Below are 20,053 nucleotides of genomic sequence, written 5' to 3' on the forward strand. Positions count from 1 at the left end.
AGGCAAGAGGAGAGAATGGTTGTCAGAACCTGGAAACCTGGGTGGAAAAGGCCAGCAGTGACTCCTCGGGAAGCAGAGGGGGGAATAAACTACCCAGCCTCACAGCCGTAGTGTCCTCCCAACTGTCAGTCTCTTGCTGGGCCTCCTCACTGGTGCGAAAGGAAAACTGAAAGGAGGGCAGCCCATTGATTTTGCCCACACTGGTCTGCCTGCAGGTCACAGAGCTGGGGAGAAGTAGGGTGGAGGGTGGATCTGAGGGGTGAACTGGGCATATCCAATACCATACACCACATCCAGATTACAAATGGCCAGCTACGTCAAGCAGGAAAGTTTGATCTTATCCTGTAATTAGTAAGGAGGCCCAAAAAAAGTTGAAGTAGAAATCGATATGATCAGGTGATGCTTTTCAAAGATAACTTTGGTGACAGTGTAGAGAGTGAACAGGTGTAATGATCAGTTAAGGCAGGGAAACCAGCTCTGGATGCTGTTTCAAAGTCCAGTGCAAAGTGAAGGCTGCTTTAAAACAATGGCAGGAAGAATGGACACAGGATGATTAGGTGGCAGTGTTGACAGGACTGTGTGCAGGAGGTCAGGGAGGGAGGATGCGAGCTGGGTAGACAGGATCCGATTACCGCAGGGTCTAGGGATGCCGGGGAGTCCTAGGAAAATGGGACTCAGGGTATACATTTCTTAGGGAGTTATCTTTTGTGAAAATCGAAGATTATCTGTTCACTAGAGAGAATGTCACCTTAATAGAGCTAGGAATTTCTAAAGACATGTTACAATATGGCCAAGTCTGCCTATGCTATGATGACCTCTGTCTGAATTAACTTACTCAGAGGCTTTTGGAGAAAGTGATCTCTTTCTTCCACATGGACAGCTGTTCAGCTGTTAATTGGTGCCCTGAGGAAGCATTTAAGAACTCTTGGAGCAGACGAGAGCAGCAGTAACACAGCTAGCTTCTATTTGGCTTGTACACATACTGGTTATAAGCACAACTCATTATCATAAGAAACAGCTACCACTTTTTAGAGCCTACTTTGTGCCAAGCATTGTTGCCTTACAATAACAACATGGCAACTTCTTTATTTATACTTTAGAAATGGGAAAATGAAGAGGTTAAGTAACTTGCTCAAGGCCACACGGATAGGAAGCAGATGTGCTGGAAAATATACCAATGGCATTGGGCCCACTCTTTACAGATTCTGGTGGCATAAGGGAAGTTAAATGAAATTATTCTGTGTTGGATACAATTACACATATTGATACTTGTGTGATTAATGCTGATTTTTTAAAACAAATTTATTGGACTCTATTTCAGATCTGGAGAATACACATTCCGATATAGAATTTCTTGGGAACAATATTTTTAGTTGATTCTTTTCCTGGGAAGATTTCTGAATAACCTGGGTTAAGAACTTTTCAATTGAGAAGAGGAAAAGGGGGACGCTGGCCCAGTGAAATATGCTCAGCTAGAGTCTTAGTTCCTTCCAGGCAAGGACCATGCCTTGTTCATAACTGCTTCCTTGATAAAACCTAATATGATGTCTACTATATGTTGCTGTTCAGTAAGTATTTGTGGAATAAATGAACCAATGGGATGCTGTTTCAAAATGGTCTCCCCTTGGAGGGTTTTGTCATCCCAAGATGGCACACAAGCAGCAGAATGATCCCACTAGGCTGAATTTACACAGCAGCACGGATCAGAAGAGAAGATGGTTACTTAAAGCACACACTGGGGCTTCCCTGGTGGCACAGTGGTCAAGAATCCGCCTGCCAATGCAGGGGACATGGGTTTGAGCCCTGGTCCAGGAAGATCCCACATGCCTCAGAGCAACTAAGCCCGTGTGCCACAACTATTGAGCCTGTGCTCTAGAGCCCGCGAGCCACAACTACTGAAGCCCACACGCCTAGAGCCTGTGCTCCGCAACAAGAGAAGCCACCGCAATGAGAAGCCCACACAGTGCAATGAAGAGTAGCCCCCGCTGGCCACAACTAGAGAGGGCCCTGTGCAGCAACAAAGACCCAACACAGCCAAAAAATAAATAATAAATAAATTTATTAAAAAAATAAATAAATAAAGCACACACTGGGGCAACCACACAACTGCAACTCAAGAATTATTAATGGAATGTTCCCAAAATGATTCTGTTTAGAGCTTCACAAAGCCTGGTGGAGTTGGTTCCAGTTGGCTTGGATGAGAGGTCACACAGATTAAAATAGATTTTCTTAATAAGAAACAATAGGCTAACGACTACTGAGCCTGCGCATCTGGAGCCTGTGCTCCGCAACAAGAGAGGCCGCGACAGTGAGAGGCCCGCGCACCGCGATGAAGAGTGGTCCCCGCTTGCCGTAACTAGAGAAAGCCCTCGCACAGAAATGAAGACCCAACACAGCCAAAAATAAATAAATAAATAAATAAATAAATAAAAATTAAAAAAAAAAGCATAACAAACCTAGAAGCTTTCCACCATCTCTCTAAAAAGAAAAAAAAAAAAAAGAAACAATAGGCTACATTCATCTAGCAAAACAGAGAAAAAAAAAAAAAAGACAGGCCTTATGGGTGGTAATGAAGCTTAACCCTATTTAGAGGCTCAATTAACCCCCAGAAGATTGAGTGGGTCCTCTGCCTTCCTTGCCATTCCTCTGTCTAGCAGAGCTTAAAAATAGAGATTCATAAACAGGAATAAAGAGATTCACATTTGTATATAAAACACTCAAAATATTTTAAATATGGCATAATAAATTTTAGAAATAGAAGAAATTGATTGGACTTTCATGGGCCTTTAAAACTTTTTGAAATAAATCATACTCTCTTTTGAATTGGCAAATCTGTTACCAACTGAATAAAATATTCAAACATAACTCTTTATCTTGACATATAAATTCATTGATTAAAAAATCATTTCTTTCTTATATTTATATTGTCAAACAAAATTGTATTTCCTCTTAAAATAATCAGTACATTCTCAAGAAATCTAAATTAAAATCCATTCTGGAGCAAATTTCCATCATTCTAATATTTTAATACACAGAAGCCAGGTTCTGCAGAAATCAGCCCATCCTGGGTTAAACATCAGAGATGGGACATCCAGGGGCCTGGTTAGGTCATATATATCCACTGGTGGATCCTACCTTTCACAGATCATCTTGCAGAACCTCTGTGAAAGGAAGTTATCAACTTTTAAAATTTGTGCCCCAGCAGTATAGAAATGACCAAAAGAGATCATTAAATAGTGACAATTAATTTCATGTTTGTGTTTTTGTTTTTGTTGGGGAGGAAAATATCCAGGATTATGACAAAAAGTGGTGGTTGCATTATATTTATGCCCTCTGTTTAATTAGCTCTTTGTTTTAATAAAAATATCTTTAAGAGAAGCTTGATAACTGAAATGCTTCTCCCTATCACATTGACATCATTTTAGTGGCAGAGGGAGAAGTCTTTGCTTCTCCAGTCCCTCAAGCAATGGCATTTCCATCCCTCCTCACCCTTTCCCTCCAGCCAAGAATTCCTATCCTAATTTTCTCCTTGGGGTATGAAAGAATTTGCTGATTTTCTGCAATAAGATGACAACTTTGCTCTGTTACACACTTTGTTTAAATTGCAGCCAATCTTGCGAATTACAGAGAATGTCACAACTCAAGATAAAGCACAACTTTGGCTAAGTTTCTTTTTCTTTGTGATGCAAATGCTCTCTTAACCATTTATGTCTTGTCCTAATGAGATAGCTGATACATCTATTATTGAAGGTATCAGAGCTCTGGAATGGTAATTTGAATTCGTTTAGTATATATTATTAATCCAAGTAATACCAACGCATGGATAAACTGAGCAGTTTTTCTCTTGAACTGACACATGATGCCAGTTCAATATTTTCCTTCTGTTCTGAAGGCTTACCTTTCAACGTATTAGAGAGAAGAGGCCAGACACAGCCTAAACAGAGGAGAACACTTTAGCTCATGGAAGAACACAAACTATGAACACTTGTGTGTGAAAACTATCTGGCAGCAAAAATCAAATCACTGAACTTGACAGAGAACATTCCCCATATAACAATCCTATCAGACCAACTCTAATGCGTTAGTGTAAAGTCACTTGAAGTCGTGACACCTTTTAGATGATACTCTAAACTTTTAAATTGGCTCAAAAATTACACACGTCTAAGAGCTAAGTGATATGCTTCAAGTTTGGTAAAGCACCTTTAATCAGTTTTTTAAAAAGATGATTATTATTACACAGAAAACATAAGACAATATTGAGGAGGATCAAAAGATGTTTGAAAAGCACATAATTCCATCAATTCAAGTTTAATTTTTCATATTTCTGTATTTTTCATTAGTCCTTATCCATTTCCCATAATACTGTTAAGTAGTTATAGTCATAGCACAAAGCATAGAAAATATAATTTTTCTCTAATACAACTATTCATATTGCTTCACAATTATATTTTTGATGGTATGACATCAGCTTTAAACAAGTACATCTTTTTCTAGGACTACTAAATAAGCTACTAAGATTTTTAAAAATCTTGATAATTATAGTCTTCCTTCAGTATCTGCAGGGGATTGGTTCCAGGACTCTCTGATGGACACCAAGATCCACAGATGCTCAAGTCCCTTATATGAAATGGCCCAGTGCTTGCATACAACCTATACACATCCTCCTGTATACTTTCAATTCATCTCTACATTACCTGTAATACCTAATACAAAGTAAATGCTATGTAAATAGTTGCCTTTGTGGCAAATTCCAGTTTTGCTTTTTGGAACTTTCTGGAATTTTTTGTTTTTTCAAATATTTTCAACCCAGGTTTGTTGAGTCTGTGGATGCAGAACCCATGGATACGAAGGGCCAACTGTATTAACAACAGATGTCCAAAGACCATTCCTCAGTACACTGAACGACATCTAATTATTTTCCTCAAGAAAAAAGTTGTGGTTGCAGTTACAGTTAATGCTACAAGAAGTACACACCTTATTCTAACAAAATGTAATGCTATGCTAGAAAACCATATTTTTTCCCACATTTTGAGCAAAACTTATTTTTCAGGAATTCAACCAAAACTTTTGCCCAGAGACTGACAAGATGTATACATTTTAGATATTTAATAAAATATCTATATGAAGATGGAATTTTATCCTAAAATAGGTAGGAGTGAAAACACAACCAATGTCAACTTACCAGCCTTTTCCTTCTCTGAAGTACCTGGAATAGCCTGAAAAAGAAAAAAAGCCACAAAATTGTGGTATTATTAAAAGGAAAACAGCAAATAACATTATTAGGAAAATAACATTATTAGGAACAAAATGATGTCCCATAAATGGAGCAAAAATTAAATAGAACCTGACACTAGAAATATGACAGAAGAGGAACTGAATAAACATTTTTTTTCCAAAGAAGGCACACAAATGGCACATGAAAAGATGCTCAACATCACTAATCATCAGGGAAATGCAAATCAGAGCCACGATGAGACGTCACCTCATACCTGTAGAGTGGCTATCATCAAAAAGACAAGAGATGACTAGTATAGGCAAGGATGTGGAGAAAAGGGAACCCCTGTGCACTGTTGGTGGGGATGTAATTTGGTGCAGCAGTATGGAAAACAGTACAGAGGTTTCTAAAAAGTTAAAAATAGAACTACTTGGGACTTTCTTGGTGGCGCAGTGGTTAAGAATCCACCTGCCAATGCAGGGGACACGGGTTCGAGCCCTGGTCTGGGAAGATCCCACATGCCACGGAGCAACTAAGCCCATGCGCCACAACTACTGAGCCTGCGCTCTAGAGCCCGCGAGCCACAACTACTGAGCCCATGCACCATAACTACTGAAGCCCTCATGCCTAGAGCCCATGCTCCACCACAAGAGAAGCCACTGCAATGAGAAGCCCACGCACAAGAGTAGCTCCCATTCGCCGCAACTAGAGAAAGCCTACGTGCAGCAACAAAGACCCAAGGCAGCCAAAAATAAATAAATGAATTAACTAATTAAAAAAAGAAAAGAAAATGAAAAGAGGATATCAAAGAGGTATCTGCACTCCCATATTCATTGCAACATTATTCACAATGGCCAAGATATGGTAACAGCCTCAGTGTCCATCAATGGATAAATGGGTAAACAAGATGTGGGGTGTGTGTGTGTGTGTGTGTGTGTGTGTGTGTGTAATGGTATATTATTCATAAATGAATAAGAAGGAAATCGTACCATTTGCAATAACATGTACCTTGAAGGCATTATGCTAAGTGAAATGAGCCTGACAGAGAAAGACAAATACAACATGGTATTTTTAATATGTGGATTCTTTAAAAAAAAAAAAGCGTGCAACTGATAGTATGAGAGAGTAGAAAAGTGGTTGCCAGGGGCTGGTGGAGTCAGGGAAATAGGGAAGGATTAGTAAAAGGGTATAAACTTTCAGCTGTATGATGAATAAGATCTGATGAACTAATGAAAGCATGGTGATTATAGTTGATAACATTGTACTATATAATTGATATTTGTTAAGAGAGTAGAACTTAAATATTCCCACCCCCCAAAAAGTATATGAGGTGATGGATGTGTTAATTAACTAAAGGGGGAATCCTTTCACAATGTATACATATATCAAATCACTACAATGTACACTTTAAATATCTTACAATTTTATTTGACAACTACACCTCAATAAAGCTGAAAAGAAAAAAGAGTTGTGGAACTATTGGTAAAGTCACTAGAGCCAGTTATGCTAATGCTAAATCAGTCATGTAATTGTTTTCCTCTCTGAAGACAGACCCGTCTTACCCTTAAAAGATACTGGCAATAAATGAGACTAAAAACACGTTTGAATTGGGGTTGAATTTTTGTAGTTTGATTTCTTTGTCCTATTTTGGGAGGCAGAAAATGTAAATTGTTTGGTTAGTGTCTGGGCTTTCAAGTCTCTGCTCTGTCCCCTCGAGGTTCAGATTCCTCCTTTATAAAAGGGGGATAAACACCTCTACTTCACAGGGCTGCTGAAAGGACTAAACGTAGTAGCTTCTGTAAAGCACATGAGGTCCCTGGGAAAAGGGAGCTGCTCTTACTATTTGTTACTATGGGCACTGGGCCAATGGGCCAAATTACTGATATGAGAGGTTTAGAAGTTCAATTCCCAGTAACTATTATCTATCCCTATTATTTAGAAAATAGAGTTCAGAATGAGATGTCTTCAACAGACTTTAAAGTAGAACAGTATAGTTCTACTCCTTGTCAATACCCTAAAACAAACTAAGGAAGTGAGCTTTTGGTTGCCATTCACCTCAGTTACTCATGTATAAAATACAGTTAGCATGAGTGTATTAACTGTTATTGGAAGCGTTTTATAAATCTATCCAGCCCACTGGGATCTGACGCCTTCTACTCCACAGCCACTGACCACACAAGATGTCTACAAGCATGTCTCTCTCCCCTTCTTTAGGGGACAAAGTCCTCAGAGTTGAAGTAAGAAAACTAGGCTCAAATGGGTAATTAATTTTGTTGCAAATGTGTGTGTGTGTGCACACATATGCGTGTGTGTGTGTGTGTGTGTGTGTGTGTGTGAGAGAGAGAGAGAGAGAGAGAGGAAGGCTCCCGTGCACCTCTGTTGTAGATCAGCCTAAGGAAATAATAATATCAATCTTCATTTCTGGAAATATCAAAGATCAAGACACCTATATCTTTGTGAGATACTGATTATTTTTGAGATCCTCACCTTTGGAATTTACAGGATTTGGAGATTGAAGTAATTTCTCAAATAAGGGAAAAAATCTTTCTACAGATAAAAAAATAGAGGGGGTTTTGTTTTGGCAAGGTTGATCCACAGTGAAAGCATATTTTGACTTAATCTTGATCTACATTTAGTTGTTCACTTTTTGTTCTCTGGGTGTGAACACGGACTCTGTGTCCTGGCAAAGATGCAGCCATGAAGAGAATATTAGGTTATTAAATGGCAGAGTGGAGAACCATGTCCAGAGACCAGGGCATCAGAGGGACTGCACAGGCTGTAAGCATCTTCCTCAGCATCCTTTCACTTATAGCAGGATCATCTGATTTTTCCTCTGTTTCAAGAACTTCTCTGATTCTATACTCCCTTGAAAAGAAAGTCTTCCTATAGTTTTGGTGATGTTTGATTACTTTTTTTTTTTTTTTTTTTTAATAGGGAGAGAATAACTTCTTGTTGTTTTTTATTTATTTATTTATTTATATTTATTTTTTGGCTGTGTTGGGTCTTCGTTCCTGTGCGAGGGCTTTCTCCAGTTGCGGCAAGCGGGGGCCACTCTTCATTGTGGTGCGCAGGCCTCTCACTGCCGCGGCCTCTCTCGTTGCGGAGCACAGGCTCCAGACGCGCAGGCTCAGCAATTGTGGCTCACGGGCCTAGTTGCTCCGCGGCATGTGGGATCCTCCCAGACCAGGGCTCGAACCGTGTCCCCTGCATTGGCAGGCGGATTCCCAACCACTGCGCCACCAGGGAAGCCCCTGATTACTTTTTATGTCTATATTTTGGGAAAGGTCTAAAAATGGAATTAAATCCATACTATATATTATATTTTAAGCCTAGCCCCTAGATTTGCCCCCTGACTGGAGATCAGGGCCTTTAAATTAAATTTTCTCTTTTTTTTTAAGCAAATAAACAACAAAACAAAACAGAAACCCTTTCATTGACAAGATTGCAAAGGTTGGTGATAGGTAATTAAAGGACGTTCATGGAGAAAGTCCCTCAGTGTATGAAGAGCTAACACTTACTAGGTTCTCAGAACGTACAAGGTACGGTTTTAAGCTCTTACCTGCATAAACTCACTCAATCCTTAGACCAACTCCATGAAGTCTTAAAAAACAGAGTAACTTTTGCAAGGTCACAGTAATGGAATGGAAGCCAGGACACAACAACTGGCACACTGACCTCTGAGATCACTAATTTCAAAATACTAATCAGAATATTTTGAAATGAAGGAGGAGAAAGGTTTGGAGAGGTCCTATGAGCAGACATTGACTTAGATTACAAAATATTTGTGCAGAAGTATCTGTATGAGACATTTAGAAATTCTCTAAGTAAGCTCTCTCTTCTTATAGCTAAGGCATTTTAGGCAAATTGAATGTCTTACACCAAATCACAAGTTGACCAGTGACAGGCCTTTTCCATATTTTATTCTATTTGATTACAAAATGTGTAACCAAGCATGGATAAGTAAATATTTAATAAAAATGTTAATCAATGAGCTACCCTACAAACAAAAATATTTTAGCCTCCATATAGCCAAAGCCAATACGTCATGTAGACAATGCCAGTTACTTTAGAATCTTACCCCATGTTCTGCATGAATTTTTAAGCTACCAAAGCTCACTTCCATTAAATAACTTCAATGGCCATATTATTATGTGGAGAAAGAAAAGTCAAAGTTTAATGTACCCAAGATTTAATAACTTCTCTTTTAAAGTAAAACCACATAGTAATAACAGCTGGATATCCCTCAGCTGATTTATCTTTGAATTTGAGGGAGAATTGTCTCTTTAGAAAATGGTTTATGAATACATTGATTAGATTTGTGAAATTTCCCAGAGATGAAAGGCATTAACTTAAAAAAAAATGCTGACACTTGGTTTTCAATTAATTAAAGCTATTGGTTGATTCTTTTTTTTTTTTTTTTTTAAATAAATTTATTTGTTTATTTTTGGCTGCGCTGGGTCTTCGCCTCTGTGCGAGGGCTTTCTCCAGTTGCGGCAAGCGGGGGCCACTCTTCATCGCGGTGCGCGGGCCTCTCACTATCGTGGCCTCCCTTGTTGCGGAGCACAGGCTCCAGACGCGCAGGCTCAGTAGTTGTGGCTCACGGGCCTAGCTGCTCCGCGGCATGTGGGATCCTCCCAGACCAGGGCTCGAACCCGTGTCCCCTGCATTGGCAGGCGGACTCTCAACCGCTGTGCCACCAGGGAAGCCCAATTGGTTGATTCTTAATTAGATGCCTCATATTATTCTATGTACAAAAGCCCTAAGCAAAGTTTTCTTCTTTGTGGAATTCACAATCCAATTGAAGAAGATACATGAGAATAGTTCCATGCAGAGGTTGCTGAATGACAGTGACTAGCACCCTCATTGGTGTGACATTAATAGGTATAGGAAGATAGTAGGTAATTAGGACTACCTGGGTGGAAACGGAATGGTTTTCCTGGACATTGAACCCATGGGGAGGAAGTGCTGGTGAGGAGATTACTTTTTGTCTTTGACTGAGAAGTGGCATGGCTAGATCTGGGATCATGTCCTGAGGTTTCATAGTCTAATATCTGTTCCTGAGTTTGGGGAAAAAACATTTCATGAAAGCTGCCTGTATCATCTGGTACAGAGTAGGTGTTCATCAAACCTTTGTGGGATTAAAATGCCAAGTGTGTATTTGTATATATAGTTTAAATAACATGTATGACTTGCTTATGAGAAAGCTCCCATAAAAAGCATATTTTTGAATTCATTAGGGGTTTTTGTTAATAGCTGCCATATGTTTCATTTGAACTGTATCCTCAGGAAGTGATTTAACATTTCTGGCAATAAAGCAATTAAAGAGGATTTTCCTGCTGGCCATATGGGTTCGCTGTAACTTCATATTTTCTTCTCTCATTTCTCAATGGAACAAAGGGAAGTCTACTAATAACTTCCAAATGAGAGAAGAAAATTATTCATGGTCTTTTGTTATTTTTCTCTGTGATATTCAAATGATAACAACTTTTCCTATGGCTGTACTGACCCTCCAGTAGTTCTCCACATGCAAAGATTTTCACTTATGTTGACTTGTTAAGGTATTTTACAATTGAATTTTTTAAAAGCCATTAAAGAGAAACTTTTTAGTAAAAGGGGAGGAAACAATTTGCTTTCTCTAAATGAGGTCTTTTAAAGCTGTGTGTGGGAGCTTGGACTGTGTGTGTGTCTGTTTATGTTTTTAGACATGAAATGTGGCTGGGGAAATGCTCATTTTGACGTGCCCTGCGGAAATGTTGTAGACATATGTTGATTCATTTGGTCTGTCGCTAGAATGGCTTTCTGCACTTACAGAAGGACCTCAGCTGGATACCTTTTAGGAATTTACACCAACTACACAGAAGCTGCTAACATAAATGGTAACATAAGTAATGGGTGTGGTAACTGAATCCATTTTCATATAATGACAATTGAAACATTCTAACTGATGCAATTTCATCTTGATGATTTCAGGTGAAAATAGAGTAGGATTTTTCCTCTTTAACATGTTATTTTTATTAATATGTCATGTCATATAACTTATTTAATATAAATTAATATATATAATATATACTATATAAATGCATTTATATATCACCTATATAAATTATTTTCTTCTTAGTGTTTTATAATCGGGATAGACTACTACCATTAAGAAGGCGCTTTGAGGGAATTCCCCAGCGGTCCAGTGGTTAGGACTCTGTGCTTCCACCGCAGGGGGCACGGGATTCTATCTGGCTGGTCCCACAAACCACGCAGCATGGCCAAAAAAAAAGGCCCTTTGAAAGTCAACCCCTTCGAAAACTGGACAGCTATGACAGGCTGAAAGATTCTACTTGTAGATTCCATGTAGGGAAAAAATGCTACCACTTATTTTGTGCTTTCTCTCTTTATAGGCAGTGCTTGTTTTGCATGTTTTCAAATATTAGAGATGCTCATGCAGAAGTGTCTGGAATATTCTGTTTTGTTCTATAGGAATTTCCTCTATTTGCCTTTTTAAAAATAGGAAGAATCAGTGACAGAGTAAATTATTCCTTTCCCTTGAAAACATTCACTTCTATTCCCACAAAAATATTTTACAGTAAATTTCAAAATGGTTAATTACATCCTTAGAAATTGCAGGCAAATGTCCCTCAGTGATGGAACGGCCTCAGTCTCAGATAAGAGCACAAGAGCCCATTGTGGGCACAATGGGCAACAGGAAGAGGTTGGGGAGTCACATTTTTTGGGAACACATGAAAGACAACATTAAAGAAAAGAAGGTACACTGGAAAATGCGTTTGTTTCCATGTCTATTTAAAGACTCTTTTGAAATCACTCCAGTCTGTGATATTGTTAACCAGTCAATGATTTCTGTTTGCTTTCATCTGAACAAAGAAGTTCATTGAGAAGCTGTGTCTGATTGGCAATCTGATATCATCTGTTTTGGTTTACGAAGTCTTTCTCCAGCTTTGACAGTCATCGTTCTTTCACTGAAAACATAGACTTTATTTTTAGAGCAGTTTTAGGTTTACAACGAAACTGAGAGGAAGGTACAGAGTTTTCACTTAAATCCTCTGCCCCACACATGCAGAGCCTCACTATTAGCAACAGCCCCCAGCAGAGTGGTACATCTGTTACAACTGATGAATCTACACCATCACATTATTAGCACTCCAAGTCTATAGTTTATATTCGGGTTCACTTTTGCTGTGGTCTACTCTACAGGTTTGGACAAATGTATAAGGATACGTATCTACCATTATAGTATCATACAGAACAGTTTCATGGCTCTAAAAATCCTCTGTGCTCTATTCATCCCTCTCTCCTCCCTAACTCTTGGTGACCACAGGTGTTTTTACTGTCCCCATAGTTTTGCCTTTTCCAGAATGTCATATATTTGGAATCATATGGAATGTAGCCTTTTCAGATTGCCTTTTTTCACTTAGTAATATGCATTTAAAGGTTCCTCTATGTCTTTTCATGGCTTGATAGCTCATTTCTTCTTAGCACTGGATGATCTTCCATTGTGTGCTGAAGGACATCTTGGTTGCTTCTAGGTTCTGGCAATTAATTATGAATAAAGCTCCTATAAATATCTATGTGCAAGTTTTTGTATGAACATAAGTTTTCAACTTCATTGTATAAATACCAAAGAGTACAACTGCTGTTAAGAGTATGTTTAGTTTTGGAATGTTCATTTTTTGATGACATAAAATTATGAATAATTGTTTTAATATACATCAGAGTGGGTTTGACTTTATGACTTCTACGGTCTCGTCTGTGACAGTGTGTGAGATTCATGTGCAGAGAACAAAGTTCTTACTTTAATATATGGTTATATTCTAAAGACAACTAGTGATAAACTGACTCTTTTCCTGACCCTTCCCAGATATAATAACCTAACAAACACCTCCCTTTCAAGAACAGCACATAGGCTGCTCACTCGTTTAACAAAATGCACTCAGACCCAAGTGGCTTGGGACAGCTGACTCCTGACTTCAGATGCCCTACCCATCCTTGGTGTACCAGCTAGCTGTGCTCTGGTGCCATCTGCAGCCTGCAGGATACACAGAGTCTGATGGGGTAGGAGGGAATTGTGGGTTAGGTGTATGTGACATATGCATATATGAAATGTGCAGGGAAGCAGAGGTGGAGCAGTTTCGTCACAGAATGTATAGAGTAGTAGAGGCTTTCCTGCGACAGCTGTGTTTGTCATTTATTGAATGGTATAAAAATCTACAACAGTTATGTAATTGTTGGGTAGCAACTTTCTTTTTTTTGCAGTAGTTACAATTTTAACAACTCCTTTAACTCTCAAAAGTGTCCCAGTTTGGATGATAAATTATATGGGAACACTTTGCATGGATTCATCAACAGCATCCCATGTCTCTGGCTTCAGGGTAGGTTGGCCTATGGGGAGCCCCAGTAGGGGATATAAGGCTGTGATATTGTCATTTATAATAAGAAATACATCTTTTTGATCTTCCATCTCATTCCTAGCATAGAGCTCTTAAAACCCTTGGAATTTCCTAAGTTAGGAGAGTGATAAAAGTGTCTTTTGTTACGTTAATGAGGTGGCTCTTTGACCCCACCCAGGATGGGGGCTGGCTGCCAGCGAAGCCAACCAGCCTCCTGGGAGGGGAGGGGGCTGGGGATTGAGTTCAATCGCCAGTGGTCAATGATTTAATCAATCATGGCTATGTAAGGAACCTCCATGAAAACCCAAATGGACAGTGCTTGGAGAGCTTCTGGGTTGATGGACACTTGGAGATTTAGGGAGACTGGTGCACTTGGAGAGGGCATAGAAGCTCCTCGTCCTTTCCCCATACCTAGCCCTTTGCAACTTTTCCATCTGGCTGTCCCTGAGTTACATCCTTTTACAACAAACCAGTGGTCTAGTAGGTAAAATGTTTCTCTGAGTTCTGTAAGTCACTCTATCAGCTTAATTCAACCCAAGGAGGGGGTCATAGGAGCCTCCGATCTATAGCCTGTTGGTCTGAAGCACAGGTGATAACCTGGGCTTGCAACTGGCAACTGAAGTGGGGAGGGAGGGGTAGTTTGTGTGACTGAGCCCTTAACATGTGGGATCTGATGCGATCTCCAGGTGGATACTGTCAGGATTGAGTTGAACAGTAGGACACCCAGGAGGTGTCTGGAGAATTGCTTGGCGGTGTGGAGGAAACCCTCTCCCACACTGGGAATTGGTTCCAGAACCTCTTCAAAGGGCGAAGGAGTATTTATTCCCCTGGATCCTACATGGCATAGTTGCCTTGAACTGGTTGTGTCCTTTTACCCAAGGTCATTGCTCTTCTCAAGCAGCTGACTTTGCAGACTTTTCCCCTCTGGGTTCTGTTAACTGTTTATTTCTCTTTGGGGCCTTGAGGTGGTGATGGCTCAGCTAGGACTAAGCCCCACAGGTTACAGTACTGACCCTTGTGTTTCTCCTTCCGTACACCTTTGTAAATAGTTCCTTTGTAACTAATCCTTCCCCATATAATCCTATTTTAAGTGTTCCTTCTATTTCTTACTGGAGCCCTGATTGGTACACTTCTGTTCCTTTCTTTCTTCTATGAATGTGCATGAAAATTCCATTTCTCTTCCTGTCCCCCTCTCTCTGTGTGGGGCATTATGTAGGGCACAGATTGTAATAATTGAAAAAGTCTTAAGAACCACTGATGTGTCTTTAATGTCTAACTTAGTCCCAGAAAATTGCATTTCAAAATGGTCAGTGAATTCTGAGCCTTCTGTGAGATGAAATTTGTGACACTGACACATTTTCCACTTATGCTAATGTTGACAAGGTTAGAATCATTGAGTGTAATATTTGGGGAGAGTAATGCACTCAGAGAGGCCATGAAAGCTTATAAGATATAAGATTAAGTAATAATATTAACAATTAGCCACATTTTTGTTTATAAACTTAGATGGAAGAATAATTATCCATAGCAAGCATGAAATCATTAGTGTCCCGGTTGAATTGCTTCAATACTAATTTTCTATAGAAAACTTGTTAAGTGTATTTTGCACATTAGCCATAAAAGTGAAGACTTTGTAGACACAGCACGGCTAACTGAAATTTACACATAACTTGAGAAGTTAGATAAAAATTTGACATCATCATTAACTAAATGTTTTACTAAATATGTTTCCAACAAATATTTATCAAAGGCTGAGTAGGAGATAGGAGATGGTGGGAGAAGGCAATGATTTAGAGTTCTAGGGAAAAGACAGGGATGAAATGACGACATGCAGCACTTTTTTAACCAATATCACTAAGGAATGAGTGCTCACGTCTTTTGTGGGCTGTGTATAGAGGCGGGGGAAAAAAAGGCAGGGTGGGGAGGGCCTGGATTAAAGGCACTAGGCAAGGCCAAATAGGAAGGGAGAGTATAGAAGGGGAGATGTTTGAATCTGGACTATTAAGAGACCTGCATTTACAAGGGCAGGCAGAAGCCGAAGAGAAGGGAAAGAGGTTGAGAAAAGAAAGGTAGAGAGAGAAGCTGGTCAAGAAGAGGCACATGAAAGTAGGCATCAGAGGGGTCAGCATTTCATGAATAGCTAGACAAAATGATAGTAAAATGCCTCAATGCCACAGGGAATAGGCAACACATAGTAAGAGGTGACCCTTATCCAGCACGTCCTCTGTGCCAGGCACTTTTCTAAGCACTTGGCACATTTTAACTCATATAATATTAATAACTAACCCTACAAAGAGAGAACTGTCACTATTCCACTTTATATATGAGGAAACCAAGTCATATAGAGACAAGGCGACTTACTTGCCCAAGGTCTCACCATTTGTAAATGGTCAAGCCAAGTACTGAATGCAATACTTTAGCCCAGATTGTCTGTGTTCTTAACCTCTATACTACACAGCTTCTTTTGGACTTTTCTGTAAATACCTGCCACCATAGGTAGCAACAGGAAAAAAAAAAAAAAGGAAGTTAGAAACCAAAGATATTGGTATTGTTTTTAATTACTGAGGAAGAAAAAAAACCTAACTGGAATGTGGGCTTAAAGGAGTAATTGACCATTCATCGTCCTCGAGATGCCTAAACAGGTGGGTGCCGTGGATTTGAAAGGAGCAGGGAACTTTAACACAAAGTGAGCCCTGGCACATTTTCCTTTTCTACATGTCAGTCCTGGGCAGGCTGCCCTTTCCCCCTCTTCCTTTGCAATCAGACATTGCTGGCTAAGAGTTCATGTCCTGGAATAAAAGGAGAAATCACTTAATTTTTATGACCACACTAGAAAATGTTTATACACTTTCACGAGACAGTTGAATGCTCTGTAGTTTAGCCTCATGTAATGTCTCTCTTCCAAAGCATCACAACTAAGTGAAGCTCTATCCAAAGCCGGTGCTGACAAAGGAGCACTTCAAATGGAGCTAGTTTTTGCAGATCTGGAATTTTTCATCAATCAGCAGGGATGCCCAAGGGCTGATTTATACTTAGAATGGGTATACCTTTCATCAAAGTCAAAAGTAATTGGTTTAGTGGTTGTTTAGTTTATAAACATGTTTGTGATTATGAGTACATCAACAAAATAAAAACATCCCACAAAAATGAAAGCAATATAGGAAGCATAGAATAGACACTTGACCCTAGAAAGTAACTGCATGATAACTGAGATCCCATTTTCCCCCGTGGCAAAGAATGCTTGCAAAACATCATGCCCTCAACACCACCCCATTATTGTCTGCTTTCCCCAACCCACTGCTTTCAGGATCCTCCTCCAAACATTGTTCAACTCTGTGACTATTAAGGCTGACAAAAAGCTGGTTTGGGTTTTAAATGATCAAATTGGCACTAAGTCAAATGATTTCTGTTCTGAACATCAGCAAAATGCTGCTTTATTATCTTAAACCTCTTCCTGATCTCCATTTGGAATATTTGGCCTCTTGGTGACTTCTGCTCTCTATGAAATGGGTTAAAAACTTGTTCTATCAATTCTTCACTTTGAGAACTTAGGCTCCTGTTGGGGTAACGCTAAACCTTTGTATTGAGTGCCCAACTTCATCCAATGATCTATTTTCTGTACTTAACAAACGAACATATTTGGTAACATGTTTTAAAATTAAAATATGAAAACAATGTCATATTTTCCATTTTTAAGGATTACAATGCAGTGAAATCCCCAAACCACAAAACTGATATCATCCCAATTACTTAAAATGCAAAATCTAGTACTAAGAATAACACATTTTTGAATACTTATGTTTATTAATCTATGCACTAAACAGGGAAACAGTCAATAAAGGGACTGGAGATGGTAAAGTGATTCCAAAGTGAAGCAGTTCAGTGCATTTGGGTAACAGAGAGAATGGTTCCCTCTGTAATGAGGCCTTTTTTCTCTTTCCTATGAGCCACTGTCTTTTCTATAGGAAGTTACCATTATATGAGCCCTGACTCAGGAGCATAATTCATCCAGTTCTCAGGGTTTTCTGAAATTTCTATCTTTATTTAGGTAAGAAACAAATATACTTTTTAAAGTGTCTGTTATTTGCAGGCTCTCCTGATAATGATTCACATCAAATCCACATGGCCCAGATGAAAGAGTGACCTATTTTTAAGTGTCTTTTGTAGGAATTCAGTAAATGTACTACATTCTCTGGTAGGCCTACTTTTAATTCCCACAACTGTTTTCCTTACTATTTGGGTCAAAATTCAATTAACAAACAGTACTTTTCCATATATTCTCCACGCTGAGAACCTTGAGTACTGGAAAATGAAAGATTTATTGAAGTAGGCCTGAAAAATATTTCTATTCAAATGCCTTATTTACATTAGGGTTTTGAACATGTATTTTTTTCAAGAACTATAGTAAATTTTCTTATGATGGGCAAAATTCAGAATAAAAATAAATCAAAATTGCTTTTATTATGCTTTAATTTGTTAATCAAGATATTTAAGATAATATCTACTGGCTCTTCTAGCTGGTACCTACTGCTATACAATACCCTTGATCATTTTGCCTTTGAAAAACAGCCATATGTCAGTTGTTAAAATAAACAAATATTATAGTCTTAGTTGTTATACTTAAATGTTTGGAAGCATTTTGCTCTACTCAGGCAAGGACCATAGTATTTTTATCTATTTTTACCCCCTGTAAAACTTTTGTACTCTGATGGGCACAAACTGTTACACTGAATTTAGATTATTACCTTGGATTTCATATAGAGCTAACATTCTACCATATAATTAACCCCCAAAGGACTTAAATTGGGTATTTAGAGAACTCAGAGCTAGTTCTGCAGCCTCAAGAAAATTAAACACTTTAGATCACAGTTTTTTTAGTTATAAAGTTTTAGCATATCTTTAAAGTTCCAAACATTAAATAATTCTTAATTTGTGCTGAAACGTCAGAGTTTCTCTTGAAAATGTCTGTCAGCAAGAAACTTAGCCAAACTGAAACCATATGAGTTCTAGGAAGTAATATTTCTTTACTGCATAGAGATGCTATCACCCATAGAGTTTACTGTGATGGTTTTTATATATGTTCACAAATCTTTGACTCTCCTTCCTTTAAAAGGTGGAGACTCATTCCTTTCTCTAATAAAGTATGGTGAAGTGTGACTTCTGACATGATGTTATACAAAGCATTGCAGCTTCCCCCTTGCGCTCTCTTTTGTGTGGCCTGCGCTGGGATAAGCTAGTTGCCGCATCATGAGGACACTTAAGTCCCCCTATGTGGTTCACATGGCAAGGAACCAAAGCCTCCGGCCAACAGCCAAGTGAGTGAGCCATATTGGAAACAGATCCTCCGATCCTAGTCACGCCTTCAGAAATCTTGACAGCAACCTCAGGACAGATGCTAAGGCAGAACCACCCAACTAAGCTGCTCCTGAATTTCTGACCCACAGCAACTGTGTGGGATTATTCATTGTTATTTTAAGTTGCTAAATTTCGGGGTAATTTGATATGCAGCAATAAATAACATATCCATTTACCTATATATTTAAATGAGGAATTTATGAATATCTTTTGCACACATCTGCAAAACTATAACTAAACTAAAACTCACCTTATTTCCTTGAGATCTAGATTTTGTCATGCTCCTTTAAAAGACTGTTTGATGCTCAAAGACAGTAATTCACCCCTAATGTACAAAATCACAAATTTCCCCTGCTACAATTAAATAGCATGTTCTTTGTGGCAGACCTGGTGGAAATAGGCAGAACAACTGGCCTCTATTCTTCATTATTTTTCTCTTTCATCATTCTTTGCAACTAAGCGTTCTGCTTGGGTTGATGGCCATCATTTATTAACTTATATTTATTGAATTCCTCTGCACATTTTAAGCAAAAATAAGAACTATATACAGCATAATACAATAAAAACTTAGTTCTACCATTAAGGAACTTAGACTTTTCAATCTAAGAGTGATGTGAGCATACACAGGCATATGGTGTTCACACTATATTGACATATACACAGAGATACGGTAACGCAACAAAGTGAATGCCTTATTGTTATTATTTATATATATATATATAGTATCTTAAGTAATCCTTACAGTAATCCTATGGGGCATCCAAAAAGCGTTTCACTCGTTGGTGGTATTATTTCTTTTGAAAATAGATTTTTTTCTGATTTTAAGTATATCTTAGAGACTTAAAAAATACAGAAATATACTCTAATGCAGTGTTAGTGTAAATCAACCCAGCAAGCTGGCTTATGAATCATGTGAAATAGCTACTGTATCTCAATGCATCCCATTCCGTGGCTTCATTAGAGCCTGTCAGCAGGTGCCACTGAGCACAGTAGGGACAGTCTGTTACTTGAAAACACTCCCTACAGAGTCTGACAAATCAGATTGAATTTCTTGAGTCTTACATCAGACAGAGATCTGGCCATGTTT

At 38.7% G+C, this 20,053-nt stretch overlaps 1 protein-coding gene across 5 annotated transcripts in view; it reads right to left on the bottom strand.

Moving 5' to 3' along the window:
* The window catches only part of DLC1 (DLC1 Rho GTPase activating protein), a 404,379-nt gene that overhangs the window by 202,087 nt on the left and 182,239 nt on the right, over positions 1-20,053 (bottom strand). For all 5 annotated transcript variants that reach the window (XM_082374914.1, XM_082374907.1, XM_082374916.1 and 2 more), the window contains one exon: positions 5,183-5,216. In XM_082374914.1, coding sequence (XP_082231040.1) covers positions 5,183-5,216 — 34 coding nt within the window. The remainder of the gene's footprint in view (positions 1-5,182; positions 5,217-20,053) is intronic.

This window comes from Balaenoptera borealis (assembly GCF_965194805.1).
Source record: "Balaenoptera borealis genome assembly, chromosome: 21".
NCBI classification, from domain to species: domain Eukaryota; kingdom Metazoa; phylum Chordata; class Mammalia; order Artiodactyla; family Balaenopteridae; genus Balaenoptera; species Balaenoptera borealis.